This window comes from Catharus ustulatus, chromosome 1, assembly GCF_009819885.2.
Source record: "Catharus ustulatus isolate bCatUst1 chromosome 1, bCatUst1.pri.v2, whole genome shotgun sequence".
Classification (NCBI taxonomy): Eukaryota; Metazoa; Chordata; class Aves; order Passeriformes; family Turdidae; genus Catharus; species Catharus ustulatus.
The window spans coordinates 142,554,165-142,568,560 of record NC_046221.1 but is presented as its reverse complement, the minus strand read 5'-3'; the positions used below and the strand labels follow the sequence as shown (position 1 = coordinate 142,568,560).

The following is a 14,396-nucleotide window of genomic DNA, read 5'->3' as shown; positions in this document are numbered from 1 at the left end:
CCATCCTCTGCCGCCGTAGCGGGAGCAGGGGGTGCTCCGTGGCCGGCCGGCGCCGCGGTGGGAGCGGGGCCGGGGCGAGCGAACCCAGAGACAGCGGCCAACCCCGAGCGGCACCACCGAGCTGGGCCACCTGGCCCCATCAGCAGCCCCTGTCAACGGGCCGAGCCTGTGCAACCTTAGTTGAACCAGTAAACCCCCCGCCATGCCGCGGTTCTGTTAGTATTTGGCAACTTTGTTGCACGCGGGTCCTCGCTGCGAATGACAGAGCGGCTTATATTCAGGTGTGGCTTATTTATGGACAGAGAACGAAATATTTGCCAACACCCAGAGATACAGCTTATACTCAGTGCGTCTTGTATTCGTGAATTTACTGTATTTCCAGTTCCAACTCCTTGAGCTCAGTTCTGCTCTGGAGGAAGGACTATGTGCTACTATAGATACACTGCAAAACCCTAAATGTCCTCTTTTCACACCTAAAACAACAGAGAGATTGAACCAAAGAACAAAAGCTTCACAAATTTTCTGCGTGCACTTCATAGAATAACAACCTGATGTGGAAAAAATCTGAATCTCTTATCTTTCTTTTCTGTTTGGTGACCCTGGTTGTTTCCTCTTGTTTCAGGCTTTATTTAAAAGGTCACAGTGGAACTGCTGGAAAACAGAGTAGCCTGATCTTGCATGGTGCTGAATTCAGTACAAAAGATGCTGACAACGACAACTGCATGTGTAAATGTGCTCTCATGTTGACTGGAGGTGAGTACAACTCACTCAGAAAATATGGTACATTAATAGGAATCTACTGTGCTTTCCTAAAGCACCCATGGATGAAGTTGTATCATGGATGTATAAGTCCTGAGTGAAAACATCTTTTATTATTATTACTGCTACTTTTTCCTATACATATATTGTCATGATGTCAATACTTAGATTCCTATCAGCAGAGAAAGGATCATTCAGAGATGCAGTCAGTATAATTCTGCACTGAAGCTGTTGCAACTCTGTCAAAGAGGAAAGCAAAAGTCAGTGTAATTGTTTAGGAAAGAAAGGCAAAATAAAAAAGAAAAATATAAAAGATTTAAAAGGTGGAAAGAAATTTGTGAGAAGTTGAACAATCAACCAGCAAAAGAAGAGAGAAATGGTCAGGTATTAGATATAAGACAGTAAAGCTTAGAAACAATCAAAGTCTGGACTTGTAATACATGATCTATCTAGCTTAGGGATGTGATTCTGTTATTAAGGTTATTTATAATGGTTAAACTTTGTCTGTTAGGTGAGCATTATGCATAAAGACACTAAATGACTAATTCACTCACCTGTGAAAGACTAGACCTGCGACCACCTGTTCAGATCTGGAAGGTTTAAGCTAATATCCCTTGTGAGAAGAGCACAGACAAGTTACATTGAGACAGTTTAAGGTCCCAAGTCAATCTGACTGCCTGCAAGTATTGTGTATATGATTGGTATTTGTACCCTCCAGCACAGAGAATGAATACCTGAGATTATCTCTCCATTCAGGCTCCTGATGCCCTTAATAGTGACAATTTTCTCTGGCAAATGATAGTTATTCCTAACCCCTATACGGGCAAGCTCATTTTTATCTCCAGAATATCACAGAAAAGGCAGAACACTTAAATTTGGATTCTTTGGTTTGCTGACTGTATGACCAAGAAAGGCCCTTTCTTATCTTCATATTTGATCTTGTTTGGACACTCTCTCTCAGTGATTTCTAACTTTCCTGGAAAATATCCTATACATGTAAAGTTTTCAGTATTTTGGATCAGACTGTTAAACCTGTATTATTTGTGGTTACTGGCACTCTGGTTGAATGCAGCTAAGGCCACATCCAGGCATATATGAGCCTCTAAAGCAATCATCTGCTGACAGAAGATGGTTTCCCATCACTGAGAATTTATATCAAATGCACAACCCAACTCCTCATTCTCTTTTGCCAGTTGGAAGTGACCCAGCTGGGAAAGTCTTTAAGGAGCCAATTTTTCAAGCTCCCCTAACTTCCTCTAGGGATATCATATTAGAAGTTATCATGGGAAACTTCTTCCAGTGGACAGGTGAGCAGACACTAGCTTTTCATTTCTATAAAAAAGAGAAGCTAGTCAGATAGAACTGGAGACAGACAGTGGATAAGAAGTCAGTAGTTTATTTTCAATAAAGCTGCTGACCTTTCCCTTTAGAGAACAGGCTAAATTAAAGTGTGTTACTTCCAGGGCAGGCCAGAGTGTAGTGAGAAGCTCCTGAGAGTGAGTTGTGTCTGTGCTGGAGTGCAGACTCATTCATGTGTCTGAGCTGCCTGGAATCACCTCTGCTCCCTGCCAACTCATTCTGGGAGCTGAGGGCTTTGTTTATTTTCCTGCTCTGAGTTCTCTGACAGGTCAATGCCCTGCTAAGGTCAGTCTGCTGTTGAACAACCATGCCACCAGGTTCACATTATTGCTTCAGCATTCCTGTAAATCGACAGCATAACCACATTTTGGGATTTACAAATGGTACCAAATGAAATTAATAGGGAGGAAGGGGGAGAACTACCAAAGGCTGAGGAAACCACAAGTTTAGGAAGTTATCACACAGTAAAGGGAGGTGCAATTGGCCTTTAGAGATAGATGAGTCTACTCTTATGGACTAGACTCTGAGTAATATTCCTTTGGAGACAGGTTGTACGACACTGTAATTTGTTGTGCGTCAAGAAAGACTTCAATCATGCTAGAATTTTCCTCAAACACTCTGCTATGCTTTTCTCCTTGAAACAACTTTCTCATTCCTTGAGAAATATCAGAATTGAATTAAATACCAAAACATCTTTTTAGGGAGCATATTTCAGTTTTGTACCAGACAAAGAAAAGTAACGTTAACAGGTTTTGGAAAACCTCTTTTTTTTTTTTCTTTCCTTGAAAAGATATCAGACTGTTAGTTTTGGCAACATCACAGAGAGCTCTTTAATGATGAATGGTATGAAATCTGGAGGCAAGTTTCTAGCTATCTTGACAGTTTGGGTGAGTCTGTTATCTCTATGAGGTGAACTGAATATATTTATGTCAGGAATAAAGGCTGAGATAAGCCAAAGCTCAAGACTGTGATATGGTTATAATCAAGGCTGAAAATAAAAATGTAAGGAAAACACACATATCTCTCTGTGATCTTGCTAGTTGTCATATTTATTTGGTCTATATCATAACTATTATTCTCTCTCCTCTTATATCTCAACCCTCTTTCTTAGAATGAGAAATTAAATACTGGGAGAATTATACAGAAGCACCAACAGTGTATTGTATGTGCCTTCTTTTTCTTTACTTGGCTCTATTTCTATATGGATTTTAGGGAATGCCTTCAAATTCATGTGCCTGAGTTGGTTTCTTAAGCCCTCTAAACTGACGTCATATTGAAAAGTTTTAGCTCCTTTTTTGTGATTTGGAAAATTTAAATTAAGCGTGCTTGTTTTACTTTAAATCATATTCCTTTAAATAATTTCTTCATTGTTTCAATATCTCAGTCCAGTGGAAAAAAATAGTATATCTATATATATCTATATATGTCTGTATCTGTATATCTCCCCATATTGTTTCAAGCCTTAGTCCAAAGAATGCCCCAATGAGTTGTGTACACAGCTTTTTTTGCAAGAAACAGCACTAAAAATGCAACAAACTGTCAGCAGAATGAGCCTATGAGTAGAAGTTAAAAATTCTTGGATTTTCAATACAGCCCTTAGCATTTAACATCTCTGGATCAGATTCCTGGGCCAAATTCCCATCTGTTCTGCCAGATACCACCTGTCAGCTGAGTCCCAAATTGTTTGTGAAATTGTTTTCAGTCACTGGAAAGTAACTTATGCTATCTTGGCTCACCGAGAAAGAGATTTAAGGTGATTTTCTTTGTCTGGTACTGGCCGCAGTCTGAGGTGTTCACAAAGGCATTTACCTTGCTTCAAGTGGGAAGTGAGAATATTGTTAAACTTCTGATCCCTAAAATAATTTGACAGAGAGACTTTCTAGATGTCTTGCCAGGTTTGAAGCAGCATAGATGACTCAAATAAATTGTTTGTTTGTTTTATTTTACTGGAAGAAGAGGTCCATCCAGCTGGAGTCTCCTGTCTCTGACAGCAGTCAATGCAGGCAAATAAATTATAAATCCCTTGAGTATTTTCTCAGTATCTTTTGATTCTCAGGGACTTCTTGAGCCAGAGAAATATGTATTTATTAAACACATGTTTATTGAGCCTCAATAGATTTGCCATCTATCAAGTCAAAGACTACTCAATGGCTCCCAAACAGTGTTGCATTCATTGCCTGTTTTTTCACTACTTTTTTCTCCAAAGGATCAATTTTGTGAATCTCTGGCAAGATGGGTATGGAGGATTCATGTCATGACTTAGGGGGAAGTTCTTGGTTGAGTAGAAAAATCTACCCATATACTCCAATCAGAAAAGCCACAGTTTTTCTTAAATTTTCCTTGAAACAAAATATTTGAAAGAAACAACAGCAATACACTTAAAAGTATCCAACCTGAACCTCTGAATAGACACCTATTTACATAGAAAAGAACCAGTTTTTAAATTTTATGCATATTTCTGCTTTCATAAAGAAATTCCTCAGAAAACACCATTAATGAAGTCCTACTTAGATTGCCAAATATTTTAATGAAAAAATATATTGACCATGCAAATAAGAAGTGGTGAGAATATTATTTGGTTTTTTGCTAGAAATGTTCAAAATATTTAATTAGACATATGACTGTGGAGCACTTTTAGCAAAAGCATTACTAAATTGGTATGTTTATCAGGGTTAAATATGGGCAACTGTAATACAGTCTTAGGAAACCTTCAGGAAGTGACTAACTTGTGATACATTAAGACACAGTCACCAGTCTGCAAGTTTCATGTTATTTTTACCTCATAAAAAGGTCCCTATGAAAGGGACTGCATTATCTAGTTGATATGAAAATCTAATGCCTTTTCATCTTATGTTCTGACAGCTAAGTTCTAATGTAATCTTCAGATTGTCAAATGGTAGTCTGGTCAATCCAATACTCTAAGGAATAAACTAGAAAAAAAATCACTTCCAGAGTTAGTCCCTTTCCCAGATAGATTCTTCTCTGTCTATTTGTTTCTATCTTTCTATTCATCTTCAAGAATTCTATTTATGTTAATTTTCATGTTAATGTCTGTTACTGAGTTTGCCTACACTTAATATAAGAAAGTCTTGCATGTTGACTAACTAATTCTATGATAATTTAAATGCATTCCATCCTGTCATATCTTCCACCATTGGAAAGAATAGACACCATTCCTTTCAATTCCTTTGAAAGTTTGTTGTTCATTTGTTTGGTTTTTTATTATTTGAAATTGTTGGCAACTTTTCTTTCGAATTCTGAGTAAACAATCCTGAACCCTTCGTGTTACATTCACTCTTTTGGACTCTGTCCCATGGCTCCACTGATAGTTTGAGGTGTCATCCAAAACTTCATCCAGAGAAATTACCAATGCAAAATTAAGCAGATCCTAAGCATTGCCATCTAATTTCTTTAAAGTAAAGGATGTCAGAAACATTGAAATATTTCATAAAATAAATTTCTATTTCTTTTGAACATTAAGGACTATTTCAATATTTTGTGGATTTTCTTACTGGCTTTGTTGCCAAATGCACTAAATTTTATGGACAAACCCAGTGGACTAGAAATAAATATTGGCTTTCCATAGGATCTAGTTATTCTGTAAATCCACACAAATGTACCATTCAGACCTACTTTAGATCTTATTGAATGGCCTGCACTGATCCTGCAGCATTTGGAGACATTCAGTGTCCTCAGGAGGGAGAACAGAGATGTGTGAGCAAAGGGTCTGCTGTCAAACATGCAGTGTTTAGACACCTACTGTTTAGAACGTAAAAGTCAGCTAGTGCACCTCCCATCAAACCTGAGAGGTCATTACTGTTCTCAGGGTACACCAGCCTTACAGTGCAGTCATTAATTGATGAGCATTAGGTCACTGAAAAAGAATTTTACACACATACATGCTTAATTGGTATTTATACAAGCCAAAAAAGCAAATCTGTTAGCTTTGGCATATAAAAGAACTCTTTTAATATTGCTTTTGACAAAGAAGATTCTATCATGCAGAAATTATACTTGTCACTTCAGAAAATTATTATAAAATATGCCTGTGTGGTTTTCTCCTTTTAATATTGTTACTCATTTAAGCAATGCCCCTCTACTAGGCTTTTGGTAAGAATTTGTGGAAATTATTTCAATATATATATATTGAAATATATTTATATTCAGTCAAATATAAAGTACAGTATAGATACAGAATAGCCTGGAGCTCAAGTGTCTGTGATAGGTAGCTTAAGCATAAAAAAATATTTATTAATGAAAAGAGTTGACATGAAATTTAACAACTTCCCATTGGTCACAGCAACATGAATTAAAGAACAAGGCATAACTATACACAATATGTGAACCTTCTTTAACTGTTCCAGAAGAACAGCCATCTACATTGAGGATTCATTTCTATTTGTGTAGCTGAACTTTCAAACAACTTATCTATGCATAATTTAATTTATATTTTGTCTAGAAAATATATTTTATGACCTAGGGATTTTTATTACAGAGATGGTAATGCTGCTTGTACTATACAAAATATTAGAAGTGGCCTAACTTAAAAAATTGGATTGGCCTTCAGTTCAAATACGTGATTAGCGACTTTGTGATCACAGCACCTGGCAACTACTTCTCTAAATAAAAACTCACTTAAACTTCTCATGAAAGCCTTCTTTTTACCACTTCACTTTAAAATATTACTTCTACTATTATTTCTTATGATGCCTACTCTTTATCATTCTCTTGCCTGATTCAAATATCCCATGGAAATTGTTGCCAAAAGTTATCTCCAAAGTTAAAATCCTACTGTGGTTCAAGGATGACTTGATACTTATTTGGGAAAGCCATTAGCTTTCAGAGAAAAATAAACAATATTATTCATAAGAAAATCCTGTGGACTCCGGGTAAAAACCCAACATCTGGCTACTGTGTGTCTTTCCTTGGGTCAGACTGTCTTGCAGCTCTGGAGCTGCTTTATTTGGTATTTTCTGCAATGGCATGCTGCAGGTATATCTTTCAGAACTCCCTGGTTTATGTTCCCCTACTTCCTTATAGCTACCAAGGAAGTCACTGCTTGCATTCCTCTTTCCCTCAACATAGAAAGCATTAATAAAAAACATTTCCTTTGCATCCATTCAAAGATGTGAGTTTCGGTGTAGGAAGTCTTGTGATAATCTGAGGTCCTATGAGGAGTGAAGGCCTCTCAGAGGGCTGCAGGGGAGTATGGAGAGAAATAACCATTTGGGGAAAAAAAGCCACCAGTAAGGTTAGCAAAACAAAACAAAAAAACACCCAAAAAGCAAAAACAAACAAAAAACCCACAAAAAAACCCCAAAAAACAACCAACCAAAAAAAAAAATACAAACCACAAAAAACCCCCAAAGACAGTGAGAAAGTAAACCCAAAGTTTTAATGCAATATTAGGAAACATTTTTAAAACATTCATTCATTCATTCTCACTAACAAGAAGAGTACAATAGGAAAAAAGTTATAATCATTAAAATATATTTTGAAATAAGTGTTTGTTTAGAAGAAATCTATGATGAGAGGTTGGAGCAAGTCCTCACAAATGTTTTTTAAAATTATATGCTCCTTTGGTTTGTTCCAGTTTTTACACTGATTTTTTTTAATGGCATCACTGAAACCTTCACCCCAAAAAAGACCATTTATGCATCTATTCCTGTTCCTTTAAGATTAAATGGGAACCAGGTCAGCTTGCCGTATCTTCATCCCGACACCATAAACAACCCAGCTGCATCTGAGTTCCAGCTTTGAAAAATGAGGATTAGGATTTCTCTGTTTAACTTCATCTTAAATTTCTACAAGATTATACTGTGGTTACAGTAAAACATCAGCTGTACAGCTTTCCCTTTCTTTGGTTATTACCCCCTTAGGCATAACATTGAAATCAAAGGGAGGTCAGCTGTACCAAAATAGAAAATTGTCAGAATTCATCTGGCATAAATTCATCCCTCAAGATTTCATTATGAAGTGTTACTTCTTAAAAAAAACCCAACAAAATACTAAGTACTTTCCAAAATCTTAGGAATTACAAAACTAGAAGCATAAATTATGTGGATCTGACTACAAATAACAGAGTGAGCCCTGGTTCTGAGGGCTAAACACAATCAATGTCTTATTGGTGGTAGTGGTAAACTGTAGATTAAAATACTTTCATATAATGCATTCATTATAGGCAGATAAAAGTCTAACCATTAAATATGGTGGAATTGGAGGATTCCCTGGGACAGTGGACATTATCTAAAAGGAGTTTGTCACAGTTTAATTCGTTATCCAGGAGTCAAAGTGGAAAACACACTGAAAATTTTAAATTCTGCACTCTAGTCCACAGTGACACCTGCAGAATTCAGTATACGCTCACTGGATGATAAGTTTGCCACTACCAATACTATTAGAAAATGCTTTACAAGAGGTCCTGGGAAGATTGCAATGCTGTAATGTGCAGGCTGAAATACCTTTTTTAAAAATTAAAGTAGCATTTAGCTACCAAAAGCAAAAGTCACTACCTGATGTTTATGATCTTATTTGTCTCGTGACACAAATGTTCAGTACAACCATATTCTGTGGAAAAAATCCGTAAAAACTGTGCTAAAGATTTATTAAATTATATATCTCTCTATGAAAAAAGCCCCAACAGATATCTTTCTGTCAAATAGAACTCCCAGCCACAGAAATTAATACATTTTTTACATTGAGGATATTTGCTTTTTATAGTCTGGGAATTAATTCTGCCTTTCTCAGTCTGAACTAAGCATCTTTCTGTTACTATACATAGATACTCTGCAAGGTGTTGGAGAGAAAATTCTATTCCCATCAAGGTATCCAGCGAAACTCCCACTACTTTCACAAAAGTCAGCATGTCACCTAGTTTATCTTTGTCAGTTTGTGTTTTGTAGTCTTGGTGTTGCCAAGTTTCATGTTATTTGGAATTTTTCTTAAAACTCTAGCTCCCATGGCAATCTAAAATTCACCTTAACAAGAAAAGATCTTGGAGAGATAAACAAGAGAGTTCACTGATTAATTTCATCTTAAAGCAACAATTTAAAATAGGGCAATGCAGCACCACAATTCTCATAATCCAGTTACTAAAAACATCTGTACTGGGAGCAAAAGTAATTGAACAGCTGAAGAGTCACAGTTAAAGCAACGGCAAAGGGCTGGTAAATAAAAGCAAATCATGCTTATACTCAAAATAACAAATGAAATTATGCAAATTAATTTTGAATTATTTTATGAGGTTTAAATGAAAAATGCAATACTGTCTAAATATGAAAACCAGTTCATTTGTCTTTCATGTTCTTGCTTTTACTTCACATACTACTTATAAAACCACATATAAAACTAGAATGGCTTGGGACATAATTAATTTTGCAATTCTGTAAATACATGTGTGTGTTCTCCAGCTCTGCTGACTATAGGATAGCACTAAAGAGCAAAAGAGGAAAATAAGAAAACACCATACCACCAGCACTATTCATGAGCTACCAGAATTTCCTAATCAGCTAAACCTAATAGAACAAAATAAAATATTTAGATTTTGTCTTAATGGTTTCAGGGTGGTGGTTTGATGCCTGTGGCCCCTCCAATCTCAATGGGATGTTCTACACAGCTGGACAAAACCACGGCAAGCTCAACGGCATCAAGTGGCATTACTTCAAAGGCCCCAGCTACTCCTTGCGCTCCACCACCATGATGATCCGGCCTTTGGACTTTTAAAGGAATTCTGCACTGGATCCCAGGAGAAGCTGGGCTGGCACTGCCCTCAGCAGCAACACACCCACAGTCTGAAGGTAAAAGGCGAAGGGCTTCTTGAAAGTGGAAGGGACGTGTGTAGGGATGATGCAAAGCCGCTTCGCTATCGCTCCTGCAAACACTTCACAACTGTCGCCCGAGAAGCTTGGTTTAGAAAAAGGTGGCTGAAATTATTTTCCAAAGAACTGCATTTGGCTATTCCAAACTTGGTGCTTGTCAGTGGATCTTTTTTTGTTGTTTTTTTTTTTTTAAAATTCAGCAACAGGAGAAGAATTTGAACAACTGAAATGCGTCAACCATGGTCTATTGAGTAGAATGTTATTCAGCAGTGAAATGCCAACATTATATCCATGAAAAAGGATTTCAAAGACACTTTTATTAAAACTTGTCTTAAAGCATTCATGGTGACCACTCCAAATATTGTTTTCCTTAAATCAACTGAATTTGAATAGTGGATGGATTTATGTTACTCCCAGAGTCAAAATATTTGTGAAAATATTATTTTTCATTAAATACTTTAAGGACAGGTTTCTAATAAATAAACTGAGTCAAACATATGAAAAATGATAAGGATAATAAGCATAAATTCCTCAGTTGCTCTGTAGAGGTAAATCAGGTAATTGGCATAATCCCTGAGCTAGGATTTATAGTGTGATAACAAAAGTAGCTGTGTTTTTAGGTTTTTCCTTTCTTTCATTAAAGGCAGTCTGAATGTTATGTACAATAATTAATGGAAGGTTTAAAGAATGTGAAATATTATCCAAGAGAAAATACAGGATTTTGCATGGAATTTTTCCATCAAAAAAACACAGGAAGGCAAACTGTTAGGGTACAAAAAAATTACATAAATGCATAGCTTAAGGCAGGATTAATTTTACAGTATCCTTGCATGTGCGCAATTTATCCTTAATTATTTTACTTTTTTATTACATTTTTGTGAATATCAGAAGCATACCAGTTCTACACAGTGCTTAGGCTACAAATATAAAAAATACTCATCAGAACTGTATAAAAAATAAAGAATTTTGAACTTGTAAATATCATGTTTATACTTCCTGCGACAGTCAGTTATTTTGTACAGGCAGCCCTGAACTCACACAAAGGGTGAAAAGCCTCTAAAGGATATAAATGTTAAAGAACTTTAGATGACTGTTTACAGGTTGCTAACAAGTAATTTTGTTCTACTAAAATGCTGCAGAAGTATTGGAAAAGACAGAAGCTTTCTAATAAAAAGCAATAAAGTGATGGGTGGCCTAGAGACAACAGTTTCCATTTACAGCCCTTTGATTAAATCATATTAATAGAGTCTATTTGGGAAAGTAGTTTGCAGTCGTTTTACTTTGCTAGAAATGAAACAAAAAGGTTTACCCTGCTCCCACTGAAATCACAATACTCTCATCAATTAAATTGGGACCAACATGGCACACAGAATCTGCACATGGTGAGGCGTTTGCAACAATAATCTGATTTTTTTAAAGGGTAATGATAACTTCTTCCTCTTTATTTTTTCACCTTTTTTTTTAATTTATCAGTTTATTTCTATGGAATAGAGGAAAAAATACTTGGATATTTTTAAACACCTCTTCCTAAAGATTGAAAGGCTGTAGTACCACTGAGGGTTGTTGCAGCCCCTAAGGGTTCTCTGATTTTATTGCAATTTGATGTTTGTTTCATTGTAAGTGGGAAGATTTTTTTTGTGTGTGTAGCTGTATATATTTATATATATATTTGAAACAATCTTGACTAAGGGTTAATTTGAAGTTTTCTGCTGAATAAGTTACCAAAATACTCTTTACACAGCACTTTCTTCACAGACATGTTTTGTCCCAGTTTCCAGCACGTTTTTTCAATGGTCTTCATTAATGTGGAAAATACACAGTCCGTCTTCCACCATATTCTCAAAAGATAGAATTTTGCAGGTCTCCAAGCTAAGAATGCCATTTTTGCAGATCCTATTGCAAAAGGCAAAACACATTAAATATCAAAAGCATGCTATTTACTGTTTATTTATCTGGGTTTGAAAAAAAATGTGGATTTGGTTTCCTATCCTTTATAATAAAATGTTTTTTAAAATTGTGAAGTCTGTGATTTGCTTTGCTCTAAGTATAACTTTCTGTGACAAGCTGATACTATTTCAAAATGTTCTCTCTCTGTGTAAGAAATAGTAATAAGCTTAGACATTCCTTAGAGTCTACAAAGGGAGGAACTCTAATTCAAGTTTATCCAGTAATTATTATTTCTAACCTTTCAGATCCATACTTCAGTATTTTTTAAGGAATTTCCTTGATTAAAATCATGAGACTATATTTCTTATCCTTGGTTAAAATCATACAACTGTCAATCAATCTTTAAAATACAAGATTTCTTTAATTCAACAGGCAAAGATACAAATTGAAATGTGATGTTTTCCTTGCCTTATGATGTGTTCATCTATCATCCATTCAATCATGTTATGTGGCAGTGACAAATCTCTTACCCAGAAATTCCTTCTGCTCCATTCATTTTTATGCCTCTTAACTCTGCAGTGATCAGTTTAAACATCTCTTTAGTCAATTTATCCTCATTTTCTCAGGAATTTTTTCTTGATTGGCTTGTCTGTTATGTTCCTTTGGGGACACACAGCTTTTCAAATCAACAGTAAAGGTGCAAGGAACTATATACATAGAAGCACATTTTGCTCTTAAATTTGAATGAATATGTACTGCATAAATTGAAGAGTTTCAATTTCTAAAAATGTTTGGTTTGGAGTTGATTTATATTAAAATCCTACTTACCTTGACAGATAATAAAAAATAGTTATTGGTTATTGGTAACAGTAACTTCACTATTTACCCTTCACAGATAATTGTTTCCTAACTTATAAAACAAGAATACACACAATTTTGAAAAACTAATAGATGTGTTTTCCAAAGCATGTTGATCCTTAATTTTTAATATTTTTTGAGGCTGGAGATGTTATTTAAATCCACACTTTCCAAAGTGCCCTAGCATGCAGTACTGACCTATTAAGTAGGTAAATCATCCACATTTATAGTCATTTGTACAACTGTGTCCCAAGACAAAGTTCCTTAAAAAATCATTCCAGCTATAAAAACAACTTTCTTCTCTGCAGACTTGAAGCTCAAACCACAGCTCTGACCATGCCTCAAATAATCTTGTTTGGGATTGGCACAGTTTCCCCTTCTCCTCTGGGAAGAACAAAACTGAAATAGTAATCACAACAAGAGCTTAATTCTCTAGGTAGGATCAAGAGTAATTTACAACCAGGCTGTGCTGCAGTTGTGCCAAAAAGCATTCCTACCTACCAGCTTTTACATGAGCTGGACAGCTTGAGGAGAGAGGCACTAACCCTGAATGCAGCTGCTGCTGCTGCTGTCTGACTGTCAGCTGTGCTGTGAACACAGACACACATGCACACAGCAATCCAACTTCCAGAGAAAACCTGACACACCCAATCAAAATGATCTTGCCTAAATTTTAACTAAAGGACCTGTAATCTCAGGTAAAAAAAAATTAATTAATTGAAAGAGCCAATGTCAAGCAGCAAGAGCAGGAAGGAGAAAGACAGAGATATGGGACTGTAAGGAAGAGAGGGAGAAAACAGACAGAAAAGAGTTGAAAGGGAGGGATCACCTGTGAGACACAGCAGCCTCATATTTGCCATGCCATGACTATCACACATTGTGGGAACTCCTGTGTCCTCCTCAACTGTGCAAAGCCCCTCTGCCTGGCTCTTGCTCATATGAGTAGAAATCTATGGCTGTTATTTCTTTTTATATGCTCTGAGTGGTTTGTCTGTATGTTTTTTAAATCTTTACACAGGGACCAATTTAGTATGGATTTTTGAGAGGATATGCTGATTATGGCTGTGTCAAGTCATCTGTGTAGCAAGTCCTGTAAAAATGAGAAAGTTCTTTTAGAAAACATTGCATTCTGCTCTGTGACTTTTAAGTACTGATGATGAAATAGAACCTATGCTCATCCAAAATCTTGTGAAATTAGAGATTTTGTTCTTCCACTAGATAAAATTTCTAATGCCCAGTGCAGTTTTCTGAGCCAGTGAATACAATTGAAGAACATTAGAGAATGGATATATACTGTAAATATGACCCCCAAATGGTACATTAAAGTACATCAAGGCCTAGACACCAGTCCTGTGTTTTCATGGAAAGAATATTGAGCTCTGAAGTCTTACCACAAATTTTCTTTCTCTTCTTACACTTCTCACCTTTCTCCCACTTTAATAGTGCCCCTATGACTCCTTTGACTCCTTTTAAACTGCTGGTAGTGTTTGCCTTTTGCTGCCTGGAAAAGTCACAGGAGGCAAGCACCACATTTAGCAGCAGATCTGCAGATTCATGTGCTCACAACCACAACAACACCACCTGTGGGGACAGCAAAGTCACTCCCCACCAAACCATGGGTAAGGAACATTCCTTGACACTTGTCATTTGCTCTGCAAGGTTGTGAAGAGAAAAATAAGGCACACAACTTAAACTTCTTTCAACTTATTCAGGAAG

At 36.3% G+C, this 14,396-nt stretch overlaps 1 protein-coding gene across 1 annotated transcript in view; it reads left to right on the top strand.

The window, feature by feature from the left end:
• Positions 1 to 11,953, top strand: part of LOC117009128 (angiopoietin-1) — a 153,443-nt gene extending 141,490 nt beyond the window's left edge. Inside the window, exons 8-9 of the mRNA XM_033083349.1 lie at positions 623 to 753; positions 9,680 to 11,953. Of these exons, the coding sequence (XP_032939240.1) occupies positions 623 to 753; positions 9,680 to 9,840 (292 nt within the window). The 3' untranslated portion in view covers positions 9,841 to 11,953. The remainder of the gene's footprint in view (positions 1 to 622; positions 754 to 9,679) is intronic.
• Positions 11,954 to 14,396: the final 2,443 nt, after the last annotated feature.